The 14,454-nt window shown below is 34.7% G+C and overlaps 1 protein-coding gene across 4 annotated transcripts in view; it reads right to left on the bottom strand.

The window, feature by feature from the left end:
• Positions 1–2,596: 2,596 nt before the first annotated feature.
• Positions 2,597–14,454, bottom strand: part of grk4 (G protein-coupled receptor kinase 4) — an 88,209-nt gene continuing 76,351 nt past the window's right edge. For 3 of the 4 annotated variants that reach the window (XM_028453998.1, XM_028454007.1, XM_028454024.1), the window contains 3 exons: positions 12,973–13,110; positions 11,952–12,083; positions 2,597–5,760 (listed from right to left, as the gene is read on the bottom strand). In XM_028453998.1, the coding sequence (XP_028309799.1) occupies positions 5,704–5,760; positions 11,952–12,083; positions 12,973–13,110 (327 nt within the window). In that variant the 3' untranslated portion in view covers positions 2,597–5,703. Of the gene's footprint in view, positions 5,761–11,905; positions 12,084–12,972; positions 13,111–14,454 lie in introns of all 4 variants that reach the window. The other variant, XM_028454016.1, reaches the window with a different exon arrangement.

Consider the following 14,454-nt stretch of genomic DNA (forward strand, 5'->3'; position numbering starts at 1 on the left):
ATTTACATTTTACCTCGACCCTCGAAAAAAAGCTGCTAAATGATCCAAAAATCAGGCTGAATGCTTCACTCCAATAAAAATCAATGGGATGTTTACAGGCAGTGGGGCCATGTGACGTCATCAATCATGTGATTTCAAGACGGCGGAACACAGGCTCTACAACTGTAAAGTATTCTTGTTTTTAAAATGCATTTAAATGAATATGGTGCATAATAATGTCTTGTGTAAGGCATAGATATTGTAATAAGTACATTTCAAAGATTTTAGGCCAATTGTGCGACGTCATATAGTCATCTATGTTGAATTGCCTTTGAAATGATATATCGCATGACTATTAAACAACTGTATTGTTTACTTTAATTTTGCCAAATATAAATCTATTTAAAAAAATTCTAAGCCACAAAAATCTCATTTCCCATAAGATCTTTTTGGCTTATTTGTTGTCTTTTTTTCTCTTTAACTTTTATTTAACCAGGATTGAGATTAAGAATCTATTTTCCAAGATAGTCCTGGAAACAGTTAGGTTTAGGGTTATGCTCAAGGTCCCACAGTGGGACCATTAGGCACCATTATGTGCGCCATACATGGACTTTGCTTTCTAATTTTAAACCATCTCTACTCTAAGGAGCAGTTAGGTTCATGTTGAGATGGCCCACACAGTGGATTTGAACTTGCAACCCTGTGCCTTTAACAGTCTACCGTGAACTATTAAATATCCAAGTGCTCCACAAATCATCCATGTTGCACTTTAGCATAGCACCACGTTGATTGATCAGAGCACAGAGCTGTCTTCGATCCATCTGATCAAACTGGTTGTTCAGATCCAGAAGTTCATCCACACTTTTGAGGCATCTCACCAGTTTTTCGATCACATCTTCCAGTTGTTGACTGACATTAGTCGCCCATCTCTGTGTAGAATCATTTCTATCACCGCATGAATGGGCCAATACTTTATAGTCATCACACAGTTTACTGATTTGTACTGACCATTTGACGAGATACGTCTTAATTCTTACTAAAGATCTCTCCATTTGCAGGGTTACAGAGCACTCGGGGATGCGCAGTAGGTCACGGTGATCCATATTGAGAACCTATGATCGCTCTGACAGCGTCTCGGCTTTGATTAGCGTCTGTAATGTCGTCACCAGTGACGTATTCTATTCTTGTCCTCCAATCAGCAGTTGCTGATGACAGTTGCATGTGCCCCCTGTTGGCCACCGTAGTTCTGGCTGAAGGAATGCTGCGTTCCAGGCAACTCGAAACTCTGCCCTTCTGAATTAAAACCTACAATCTCCTGAATTTCAGTGTGTTCCAGTATGGAGATTTGTGTCTTTATTATTCAATAAAAAACAAAAACAAAAAAATTTTTAATTAAAAAGTAAAATCAAAGTAAATATTTTCAATCAAAGCAAAAAAAGTGTTCAAATGCAATTTTTTGGGTTTCAATTTTTTTTATTTTTTTTGCATGTATAAACTGTATACATAAAAATTTGTGTAGAATATATATACAATGTGTATTGTAAAACTAGTAATACTTTATTTTATTTTATTTTTTTTACATATGATCTAAAGAGTCTCGTTTTGTTTTGTTTTTTGTAATGGGATAGGTGTGTATAAGCTTTTGAGTCAACCTTCACCCTTTCTGCTGATTAGTTAGACAATTGAGTGTTGTTTGTTCTGTTTGTTTTTTTTTTGTTTGTTTTTCGGAAGACTACCGAAATAAAATTCAAATTCAAATTATTATTATTATCATTATTGGTCCAACAAAGTAAGGCAACAATATGTAGCTAAAGGTGGACAACGTAAATATTGTCATATATTCTTAATCGGGGGGGGAAAAAAATGCTAAGTGAACAACTTATTTACAATTTAGAAACCTTTGTTTTACTCTTAGTTTCGTGGAATGAAAAGCTTTAAAAATATATAGGTTTACAACCCTTCCAACCCTTGCCTGCCATTGTTTTGCGAGCATTGTGGTTTGAAATTAGAAAGGGAGAAAAATATGTCCTGAAAATGTGCTGAAATGACATAGAACTTAAGTTTTACAGCTTTAAATAAGAGCATTTTTTTTTTAAATTGTAAACTTTTTTTTATTGTTAGTTTTAAACTCTGTTTAATATTTTCTGTTGCACTTTTTAATCATGTAAAGCAAATTGATGATATGCCTTGTGTATGAAATGCACTACAGAAATAAATGTGCACACTTTCAGTTATTATAACCAATAAAGAAACAAAGTCAACTGAAGTATTAACCATTGTTTGTTTCACTGTTCTGTCATTAATTTTGTCAAACCATGAAATCACTGACTGAAAATTTCCTCCATGACACAAATACCACAAAGACAAGTTTTTTTTTTTTGTTTTTTTTTTTTTTATACAAATGGCAGTGTATTGTTTCATAATTACAAATGTCAGATATGGTACAACAACCAGTGATACAACTTGTACAAGAATTAACAATGGCTGCAGTGGTTGAGCAACATGGCTGTACAGTTAGAAAAAAAAAAAAAAAAAAAAAGAAATTATACAAAAACAAAACAAAACAAAAAAAAAAAAAAAAAAACAAAAAAAAAAATAAAAAATTTCGTCTCCCGGTTTGAACGCCAACATTTGTCATTTTTCTCTTCAGAACAGTGCAAAAAACCCACAGCAGAATCTCTTGCATGTATTGGATGTTGTCTTTAGAAACATGAGGATTTCTCTTTTCTCACCCTCAACACTTGTTAATATTAATGAGCATTATATGTCACGTTTGTGGGTATTCAAACCGGGCTGGCTCAGATGCTCACTATGCCATTCATAAAAGATGTTCTCAGATACCAGTGAGATACGTGGCACAAGGTCGTCATTTACAAACACAAACCTGAAGTATTAAAACTGATACATGCTTGAGTAATAAAACATATGGATTTTTTTCCTTTTTTCTTAAAACAGGCATTACAATGCACTTAGTGCGGACATTCAAAACTGTTGAGCTGTTTAAAGTTCCTTTAAGATGAAGGAGTTTTCTCAGAATGGACGGAAAAAAAAATATGAAAGGAAGAAAAGAAAAAAAAAATGTATTAATTGGCACATATCACAAAAAAAAGGCTGTCAGTCTTCAGTAAGATTCTTAAGATAACTTATGCTGCTTTTGGTATCATTAGTAAATAAAGACACTTGTAGTCATTGTCGAAAAACACAACATAGTGCAATGAAACCAAGTGGTATTTTGTTACTGCTATAATAAGGATGTTAGTAGGAAGAAATCTCCTCTAAAACCAATGACAAAGAGGCATGGAAGCAAACAGTGTGTAGTTTGCCAGTGAGGTTGACCCAATGTGTTAGATAGATACACGTTAGAAATACATATTTTACAAGGTTTTTGAGGCTAAAGAGCTAAAAGGCTAATTTCTACACAGGCAAGCACAATCAGCTTCAGTGTGCCTGAGAGTCAATAAAAAGAAACAAAAACAAAAAAGAACACTCAGAGAACCAAAAGACTGTCAAACTAGCAACGGCTAAATGCACACGTTTGGATTACTAAGAATGGAATGTGCAACTTTTTTTTTTTCATCAGACTGAGGACAGACAACACACGTACCATTCCAAAACATGTGCGACATTTTTTTTTACTATGGCGGGAAAAAAAAAAATAAACGTTCCACCGAAATGTTCACGTTTGTAGTGGTGGGAACAGACACCGACCGCTATTATAAGACACAGAAATCCAAATGAATTTATCTGTCGTTAAACCAAAATCCCACAAAAAAAGTGGAGCTGATTCACTTGAATGCATCGGTGGTGACAAAGTTGCGTTAGCCTTACATTTGTAATTTACACACAGCTAACATTGAGCGTATGGGGGAGGGGGGGGTATTCACAGCATTAAAAAACGAGTGGTGGGATTGTATCAGAAAAGGAAGCTATAAACAGAACAAAACACAAAAAATGGATTTGAATGCCACTGAAATGCCAGTAAGACTTAAAAAAAGACGTGTGGATTTGAAATATGAATGGAATGTGAGAGAATACACATGCGTGTGAGGTTGTGGTTGCGTTCTTATGACATCCATCCATCATCTACACCTGCTGAGTGAAAATAAATGGAGCTATGAGGTTGAAGGGGGCTATTTTTTTTATTTAATTTTATTTTTTAAAACTTTATTCTGTATTTTTTTTATCACCTAAACAACTAAAGCCACAGGATCTAATTCACATTTAAAAAATAAAATAAAATAAATGCCTTACTGCATTTTGACAGTGCAGAGTCTAACGGCTGCAGACAGCACATCAAACGCACATCATCATCATCATCATCATCATCATCTAATGTGTAATGTACAAGTCCTTCTGCAGTAAAACCCTTACAGCAGGGGTGGTCAAACTCATTTTAGTTCAAGGGCCAAATACGGACCAGTTCCATCTCAAGGAAGCGGGAAAAAGAACAATTTTGACATTAATTGTGCCCTTTTTTTTTTTTAAAATAATAAAATGTCAGTCCCTGCCACATCTTCACTTTGAAAATCCCTGATTTTGTAACCAATTTTTTCTGTAATCTAAAGGAAATTTGGGGAATTGTTTGTGAGATATTGCAAGATTTGTGGGAAAAAGTTATTTCCACAATTTGCAAATTTAAAATGACTGCATTCATGTGATATAAACAAAGGTAAAACTGTGAGCCCGTGAAAACATTGTGGAGTTTCATTATATTGGTTAATTTGAGAAATATCTGGATTATTTGGGAATTTACACAATAACTCGTGTTTTCACTGTCTCCTGTGTGCCAAATTGGATGCTCGAAAGGTCCGAATTTGAACCCCTGGGCCTTGAGTTTGACACATGTGCCTTACAGGGTATTTATGAAAAACTACAAATACAGAAAGCAGACAACTGACAATCAAAGTAGGAAGGATCAGTTGTCACATTGGTTTCATCAACGAAGGAAGGAAAAGCAACGGGAAAAAGAGAAAATTGTTCTGCCTGAATAAATAAATCAATAGGAGAGTTTTAACTCCGTTTTGTTAAATTGTTGCACACGAAACCAAAGCAATCGGTCAGAGCGTTGCTGACTCAGGCAGAGTCTAACTACGGTAGTCATGTGGTCTAGTCTAATGTTCTAGCTCTGTTCTTCCTGGACATGGATTATCTAAACCATCTCATAAAGGGAAAACAAACGGAAAAAGAATGAGCAGCATGGCATCATGGTACACTGTATTAATTATCCCCTAAACTCAGCTTGATCAACAGGATTGATTCAGATCTACCTGGATTAGATTAGGATTAGATGGATTAATGACCGACGAATGGCAAGATGTTGAAACAACTGATGGAAAAACAATGCTACATTAAGAAAAATTAAAAAAGGACTACTGGTACTGTGCTTTAAACAAACAAACAAAAACAACTCCCCCAAAAACACATCATCCAAACTCATATCAAAGCAACATTAAAAAAAAAAAAAGGAAATAAAATAATGTCATGTATGCATTCAAGTGGTACTTTTATGGCTTTTTGTACAATACAACCTTTAGTGAAAATATACATCTAGACATAAATTCAAGTACAAATGTACAAAATCTTTAAACTCATACTTTTTTCTTTAATTATAATACACTTTTAATACAGCTCATAAATACAGGTCAACATTCACTGAGTTCCTAAGATTCTTGCTCGGTTGGAGTTGATGGAGGAGTCGGTGCAGGTTGGAGGGAGGGAGTGGTTTTAAAGTCGCGAAGGCTCCTCCACCTCATCGTCGCTGTAACCACCTTTAAAACACACCTGGAAGGAAGCAGACATGGCAACCCGTGGTCAACTCAGGAAACTTCTCAACATATGAGGTTTCTCCTCTAACGCCTTTTTTTATTCATCCACTGCAGACTATTGCACGCTTTCCTAACCTTTGGGGCCGTGAGACACTGGGAGGGGGAGGCGGTCTCCAGATGCCTTCAAGAAACTAGAAATATTTTTCTTTTACAATTTGAGCCCCATTTTTTGCTTATTTTCACCCTTTTTCTGCAACTACACCAAACATACCATATTTTAACCTATTTTCATCACTTTTTCTTGCCATACATTACTCCCATTTCTGCCACTTCTCCATCAAATTTAAAAACATTTTTTAGCACTTATAAACAATTTCTACCACTTTTCTCACCCAATGTCACAAATTTTGACCCACTATTGTCACTTTTACCTCTATTCACCATATTTAATGCTTATTTTAGCGAATTTAACCACATTCACGATTTGTCATGCCCATTATTTGCCAGTTTAAACTAATTATTCCAACTTTTTAAATGACGTCCCTGGCTCCTAGATATTGGGGGTCGCAGGCTGAAAAGGATGAGAACCACTGCATTATCGTATATATATATATATATATATATATATATATATATATAAAGCCCTGCTGCTCAGATCGTAAAGCTGCTGGAGACAATAGTTTTATCAAAATCAGATAAATCCATCATAAGACCTAAAAATCTAAGATCATTTGCTCGAGAAAAGAATGAAAAAGGTGGAATTTGCCACTTGAAAGTTTGTTTAAATCTCCACTGTCAACACTCTCTTATTGACATTGTCAGAAAAGTTTGGCCCATTGCATTGTGGGATGGATGTGGAGTCTTGTACACTTGGAATGTTATGATTTATGTTGGGCAAATAAGCATTTTTTGCTTCTGTCTGTTTTAGTCTTGTTATAGATTTGTTAAACTGAAACGAATAAACGGAAACTAAAACTTGATTTTTTTCCTTTTTTCCTTATACCACCGGCCGGATTCGGATATTTACGTGTTAGCTCCAAAACAAACACCGCCATCGTTTTTGCCGCAACTTTCAGTCCGTGAAAATACCAAAAAATTGTTGGGAAGTCACTTTGGGACAGTTTTTTGTGGACAAACACAAAAATTTTACGGTAAGAATGAAGTAAAAACAGTTCAACGCCACGGCTGCAACAACGAATCGATAAGATCGACTATAAAAAACGTTGGCAATGAATTTCATTATCGATTTGTTGACCTTCTCTGACCGTGACGCAGAGCCGTCTGCTTCACCTGCGAGTGTTTGTGTGCAGGCGCACGAGTGATTGTGTGTTTGAGTGTGTGCGCGCACGAGTGTTATTGTGTGTGGCGCACCATGAGTGTTTGTGTGCAGGCGCACGAGTGATTGTGTGTTTGAGTGTGTGTGCGCACGAGCGTTATTGTGTGTGGCGTACCATGAGTGTTTGTGTGCAGGCGCACGAGTGATTGTGTGTCTGAGTGTGTGCGCGCACAAGTGTTTGTGTGCGTGCACACGAGTGTTTGTGCGCGCGTGCAGTGTTTGTGTGTGCACGCACTACCAGTGTTTGTGCACGGGCGCATAAGTGATTGTGTGTTTGAGTGTGTGCGCGCACGAGTGTTTGTGTGTGCACGCACTACCAGTGTTTGTGCACGGGCGCATAAGTGATTGTGTGTTTGAGTGTGTGCGCGCACGAGTGTTTGTGTGTGCACGCACTACGAGTGTTTGTGTGTGCACGCACTACGAGTGTTTGCGTGTGCACGCACTACGAGTGTTTGTGTGTCTGCGCACGAGTGACTGTGTGTTTGAGTGTGTGCTCACACGAGTGTTATTGTATGTGCGTGCACGAGTATTTGTTTGTGCGTGCGCGCCAGTGTTTGTGTGACTTGCGTGCACGAGCGTTTGTTTGTTTGACACTTTTATTTCAGTTTAATCAGCTTAAGCAGGGTTTAAATGTGCTTTATATATAAACTGTGTTTTAAAAAAAAATTAGATGAATCAATTCATTTATTGACCGATTAATCGATTATGAAAATGACTGTTAGTTGCAGCTCTAGTCTAGGCATCCGTCAGATTAAAAAAATCCACACAATCTGCTACACTCCATAATGTTAAGGTTTATTTATAAATATAAATATATCCCTATTGAGTTGAAAAGGTCTTATTATTCTTCAAACTTTTCCCTTCCAAAAATATCTGATTGTATTGTAAAGTCAGTGCAGATGAATTCCTCACTCCACTTCACTTGATTGGACTCCGTAAGGAAATGAGGCGCCGTAGTGGGCGTGTATCATCTGAGGGAAGGACGATTATTAATGTCACAGTCTGATCTTTGACGTTATTTCAAAGTTAATCTATGCGAGTGTACAAGTTATTAGTGTTTTTTTCATGCCTCAGTGTTTAATTTGAATTCAGATCATCTCTAAATAGGTTCACAGACGGTCAATTCACAGTCTACTAAAATTAATCTGTGTCATAGATCTAGGATTTATCCTCCCACTATGAGCACACAGTGTGATCCTGCAGGAACACACACACCCAGTGACGAACCATTAGAGGTGAAGCAGGTCATGATGATCTCATGAAATCAAGGTTACAGTAGCCTTTTGGTTAGCCACCTTTTGTTTAAAAAACAGCGGCTAGCGTTGCTGAGTCACAATAGACATTATACATCAAATAAAGTCCCACAACACGCTACAAAACCACTGATTTGTTACTTTAGTTCTGGTTCCCATTAGATTCGCTCATTTATAGGAGCAAATACAGCAAAGAAGAAGAAGAAGAAGAAGAAGAAGAAGAAGAAGAAGAAGAAGAAAATAGAAATAAAAATAAATATATAAAGCTAAGGTTCCCAACCTTTTTTTGGGTCTTGACCTTATTTTTATATCACAAATGTCGGACATTTTTATTTCTTTCTAGAATAACTTTTTTGATATATATTTTTCAATATTTCTATACTGCATTTTATTTGACCTAGATTTATATTTGAGAAAGTTTAAGTATAGAATACAGTTTTTTTTTTTTTTTTTACTTAAGTTTTTCATTTTTAACCAATTACTAGACATTTCAGGGGACCCCATTTTAATTCCAGGCGATCCCACATGGGGTCCCGACCCCAAGGTTGAAAAACACTGATATAAAGAGAGATAGAGATACATTCCTTTGTTTATTTAAACCTTTATTTAACCAGATACATCAGTAAGAACAAGTCAGTGGATTCAAACCAATGACCCTCCTCCTTACCATTAGGGCAGGGTTTTTCAACCTTGGGTTCGGGACCCCATGTGGGGTCACCTGAAAAATGAAAATACATTTTTGATTTTTTTTTAAATTTATTATTCTTTATTTAATTATTCCCACACAATCTTAAATCTTAACAACTGTATTCTATCCGTTCACTTTGAGCGTCATATGATTAAATAAGTCAGACTTATTCCTACTCCTCTTTTGAACGTGTAAATGTTTGATTGAAATCTTCCTATTGTGTTTTTGAGTTGTTATATGACTTTCCTTTTTATTTATTTGTTTTTACATGTTAAAAAATAAACCAAATCAAATATTGATATTAAATAATTAAAAATTTAGTTCAGCTTAAGTGCAGTAAAAAAATATCTGTATTTATAATACAGTGTAACAAACATGTTCAAAAGAAAATTTTAGAAAACATTTTTTTTAGGGGTTGCTAGAAATACTTGTTTTCAAAAATGGGTCACGATCCAAAACAGGGTCGGGAACCACTGGTCTAGTAAATAATAATAATAATATTAATAATAATAATATTAAAAATACTGATAAAAAATAAATAAATCTGTTTTTTTTTAATGTAAAACAACAGAATCTTAACTAGATTATATTCTTTTACTTTCTCAAATATGAATCAATTTAAAATAAAATACACTATAAAAACTATATTTTTTAATTTTTAAAAATAGGGTCACGATCAAAAAAATGTTGGAAACCTCTGCATTAGGGTGTCACTTGTCTTTGGAAATAAGATTAGATTTAATTTAAAAGAAGAACAATGTTCAGAGGAAAGGAGCAGAGAATGTTAGAAATGACATTAAAGTGGGAGTGTCCAGCTCTAGTCCTGGACGGCTGCTGTCCCGCTTGTTGTGAACGTTTTCCTACGTTAACATATCATTAGCTCACATGTGTTGGAGCATGGAGACGTTAGAAATTAAAAAAAAAACACACACACATGCAGTACTGCAGCTCTCCAGGACTGAGTTTAAGCTCTCGTGGATTAGAAAAAGTAAGTCATCTCAAAGGTTATTATTAATAATCTGCTTATAAAACCATGTATGTACTCTATGTAGAGTTTGTAGAGGTTCAAACAAGTGTTTAGCAAAAGAACAGACCTTGCGAGCCAATTATTTATTATTACGTTAATGTACATTTAATGGTACTGAGAAGCTGTTGGCGTTATATTAACATGTAGTGCTTATAGTATTATTATAATTTGTTCCCTATTTTTAAACACGTCTATGTGCAAATGAATGTACATACAGTACATTTAAGGCAGTGTTTTTCAACCATGCGGGGTCGCCTGAAATGTCTAGTAACTGTATTCAAAACCTAAACTTTCTCAAATATATATCTAGTTGAATATAAAAATATGTTGTCACTGTGCACTAATTCTGGCTGCTCTCTATGTGTAACACACTTTAATAAACATGATTCATAACCATTTCTAGAAAGATATCCCGAGAAAATTGTGGTATCAAAATGGGCTCACAAAGGTTGGGAACCACTGATTGAAGATGTAATACATGTGTTTATAGACCTACTGTACTTACTGTACGTATGTGTTGATTTATGACTAATGCACATGTGTCAAAATGTATAAATGTTTGACTCATCATAGAATCTTGGTTTTCTAATTAGAAACATGAGTTAGGGTTCTTAATTCTTAAGGTTTTTAAACAAATTTTAATGTTTTAAAAAATTGTTTCTTATTTTATCATCTTTGTAATTATTTTATTAAATGACCTCTGTGTGTATTAGTCTCTAAACTTTTCTTTTTATCATTTGTAACTTTTGTCACACGTCAGCACATTTCTGTTAAGCACTTTAATCTACAATTGAATTGGTAAGAAAGGTGTGATATAAATAAAGTTAGATTGATTATTTTTATTGAAAAAGGTTTAGGTTTGATATCAAAGTGGTATAAAATGTGAGAGTTTGACATTATAATTAAGAATAATATTTTTTATCTGATTTTCACTGTCAGCAAAATCAACCCAAGGGCCAAAATTGGATGCTCTGGTGGGCCGGATTTGGCCTGCTGGCCTTGAGTTTGACACCAGTGGAACAAACTGCCAGCTGAGCTGAGGTCAGCATCCAATGTGAACATTTTTATATCCAAGTTAAAGGCTATTCTTATGTGAGGGAGATATTTTACGATTTTGATTATTTGTTGATTTAACGTTTTTACTGCTGATTTTAATGTTTTTACTGATAATTATAATGTTTTTACTTATAATTATAATGTTTTTACTGCTGGTTTTAATGTTTTTACTGATAATTATAATGTTTTTACTGCTGGTTTTAATGTTTTTACTGATAATTATAATGTTTTTACTGCTGGTTTTTATATTTTTACTGATAATTATAATGTTTTTACTGCTGGTTTTTATATTTTTACTGATAATTATAATGTATTTACTGCTGGTTTTTATACTTTTACTGATAATTATAATGTTTTTACTGCTGGTTTTAATGTTTTTACTGATAATTATAATGTTTTTACTGCTGGTTTTTATATTTTTACTGATAATTATAATGTTTTTACTGCTGGTTTTTATATTTTTACTGATAATTATAATGTATTTACTGCTGGTTTTTATACTTTTACTGATAATTATAATGTTTTTACTGCTGGTTTTAATGTTTTTACTGATAATTATAATGTTTTTACTGCTGGTTTTAATATTTTTACTGATAATTATAATGTTTTTACTGCTGGTTTTAATGTTTTTACTGATAATTATAATGCTTTTACTGCTGGTTTTAATGTTTTTACTGCTGGTTTTAATGTTTTTATTGATAATCATAATGTTTTTACTGCTGATTTGAATGTTTTTACTGCTGGTTTTATGGAAATGAAAGAGGTTAGACCAGGGGAAAGTAGGAAAATAGGAAGGAGTACCTTAGCCCCCACCCCCTCGGACAGTAGGCGGAGCACTAGCACTTGCCTCTCTTCTAAACAGGCGGTAGAAGAAGCCCCTCTTTGGTGGAGGGTTGGGTCGGTTCACGTCCAGGTCGGAGCAGAGCGTCCCGTCCGTCTCATAGACGTTGATTTCTTTGAAGCATTCCATCTCGATCATCTGCACAGGAAGGAGTAGAAGAAGAAAATACATCAGCTGAAAGTGGTATTACACATATAAAGCACTAAATCACATTACTGGCTGATTAATAACATTTAAATAGTGTTTATCAGGGTTAGGCTCAATTACATTTTTTAGTTACAACGACGTCTTCAATTATCCATGTTCAATTACAATTCAATTATGATTATGGTGACCAGCATTTTTCCAATGATAATTACATTCCAATTATTTATTATCCTCAGAAAGTCACAATTACAATTGCATTCTCAATTACTGAATTGCCATTACCGAGCCTGAAATACATAATCTAATAAAAGTTAACCTTCCTCTTGTGCTAGCTTTCTGTTAGCATCTCTTATGATAACGGGTCCTAAATCAGCTGTAAAATACACTAAAAACAACAAATATCTATCATCAAATTTATTTCCTATCTATTGGTTAAAATTGCTATGTTTCCTTATCAATGAAAATATAGGTTTTAATATATTTGGTGTGGGCATCTGAGCTTTTTTGTGTCAGTATAGCCCTCGATTTAAATTTTTTTTAATGGTAAAATGTGTGAAAACTTGCTATGAAACATATCATAACATTAATTACATATATTTTTAGAACTGTACATAGAACTGTAACATGGTTCTGCAGTTTTGGGTTAAATTAAAATGGACAATTATTATGGTAATTACAATTATGAAGTCAATTATCTAAACTCATTTACAATTTAATAATAATTACGACAGCAGCAGATTTATTAAAATTACAATTACGCCATAATTGTATTTAATTATCAATTACATGAATTGACCCCGACCCTGGTATTTCTCCACTGTGTGGCATCCTTGAGCTAGTATCAACAATGACATCATCTCCTGTCTGGAGCCTGCAGTACCTCTTTCTGCCACGGGATGGAAACGCTGCCTGTGACGAACTTGTGGTAGAAGTCGTCGTCTGTGGGGTCGAGATTCACGCCTTTGACTGTGGAGAACTGTTCAATGTCCAGGACGTCTTTGCAATACACAGCACGAGGCTGCAAAAATGAATAAAAACACAGACTTATTACATGTGTGAGCAATAGGATATGTTACGGAGAGAAATAGATATTTGATCATCAGTAAAAGTCCAAGTTTACAACAGTGAAATGGAATTTTCCAGTAATTAGAAGAAATAGAGAAAACAAAAGATGAAGAAAAAAAGAGGAAATGTATAAAAAGTGTCTTCGTTGCATCATCTCTGTGCAACAAAATGAAATAATTCCAGCATTTTCATTTAGCCTTTTTTTTTTTTAAAAAAAATAATATGTTAAGGTTTTTCCAGAAAATGTACTTTGATCTCGTGACACGTTTCGACTGTCAACTGGCAGTCTTCCTCAGGGGCGTCTGCTGATCGCTTTGATGTGTCCTCCTGAGTTTTTTTATGGGCCACATCTGGGACTCTCCCCCTCTCCAGAGACAATCGGGCAACAGGGCGTGGCCAAACTGACAATTCTGTCAGGCTGGCTACGCCCAAAAATAACTCATAAGGACACATCAAAGCGATCAGCAGACGCCTCTGCGGTAGACTGACATTTGGCAGGTGATCAAAGTGAATTTACTGAAAAAAAATTGTCAAAATAAAAAACAACCTTAACATATTAAAGAAAGGAAACGTAAACAGGTGAAGCGTCTAAAACATGCAGGACAGGAGTTCTCCAGGACCAGACTTGGGCACCTCTGCACTACTCCAATGTTTTCCCACTACAGAGAGCTTTTTAACACCTTTAGCAATGGTTCGGATGTAAAAATGGGCAACATTATCGGCCTTAAATTGTAGTATCGGTCGACATTTTTGTTGGTTTTCCACAGATATTAAAAAAACGATATGTGTTGTTGTTTGAGACAACATAATAAAAACTAAAATGAGACTTTTTCCAATACTAAAGATAAATAAGCATTAACATTTTGCACAGGTGATGTTTTATGTTGAATACATCCAATGGAGACTCTGATACAATACCGATATTGCAGCTTTGCGTATTGGCCCATACCGATATCAATCCAAATCATACATACTTTTATGACTTATTTTATAGTGTGGAATGTTAGAAAAGGCTTGATCAAGTGATGTCACTCAAACAGAGAACAATAGTCAGCAACAGTAGGTATGAGAAAAACTGACCAATTTATTATTAACCAATTGGGTTACATAAACTTTAACCTTCAACATAATATCTACGGTATTCTACAATTGAATAAATATAACATAATATATATCGGAAATTTTAGATGCAGTCCGCTAAATTCCGATCTTCGTTTTCTGGCTGATATCGGACAATATCCGACATCAATATCAGATCAGGACACCCCTACCAGTTTTATTATATATCTCTAATAAT

Source organism: Gouania willdenowi, chromosome 1 (genome assembly GCF_900634775.1).
Source record: "Gouania willdenowi chromosome 1, fGouWil2.1, whole genome shotgun sequence".
Lineage (NCBI taxonomy): Eukaryota > Metazoa > Chordata > Actinopteri > Blenniiformes > Gobiesocidae > Gouania > Gouania willdenowi.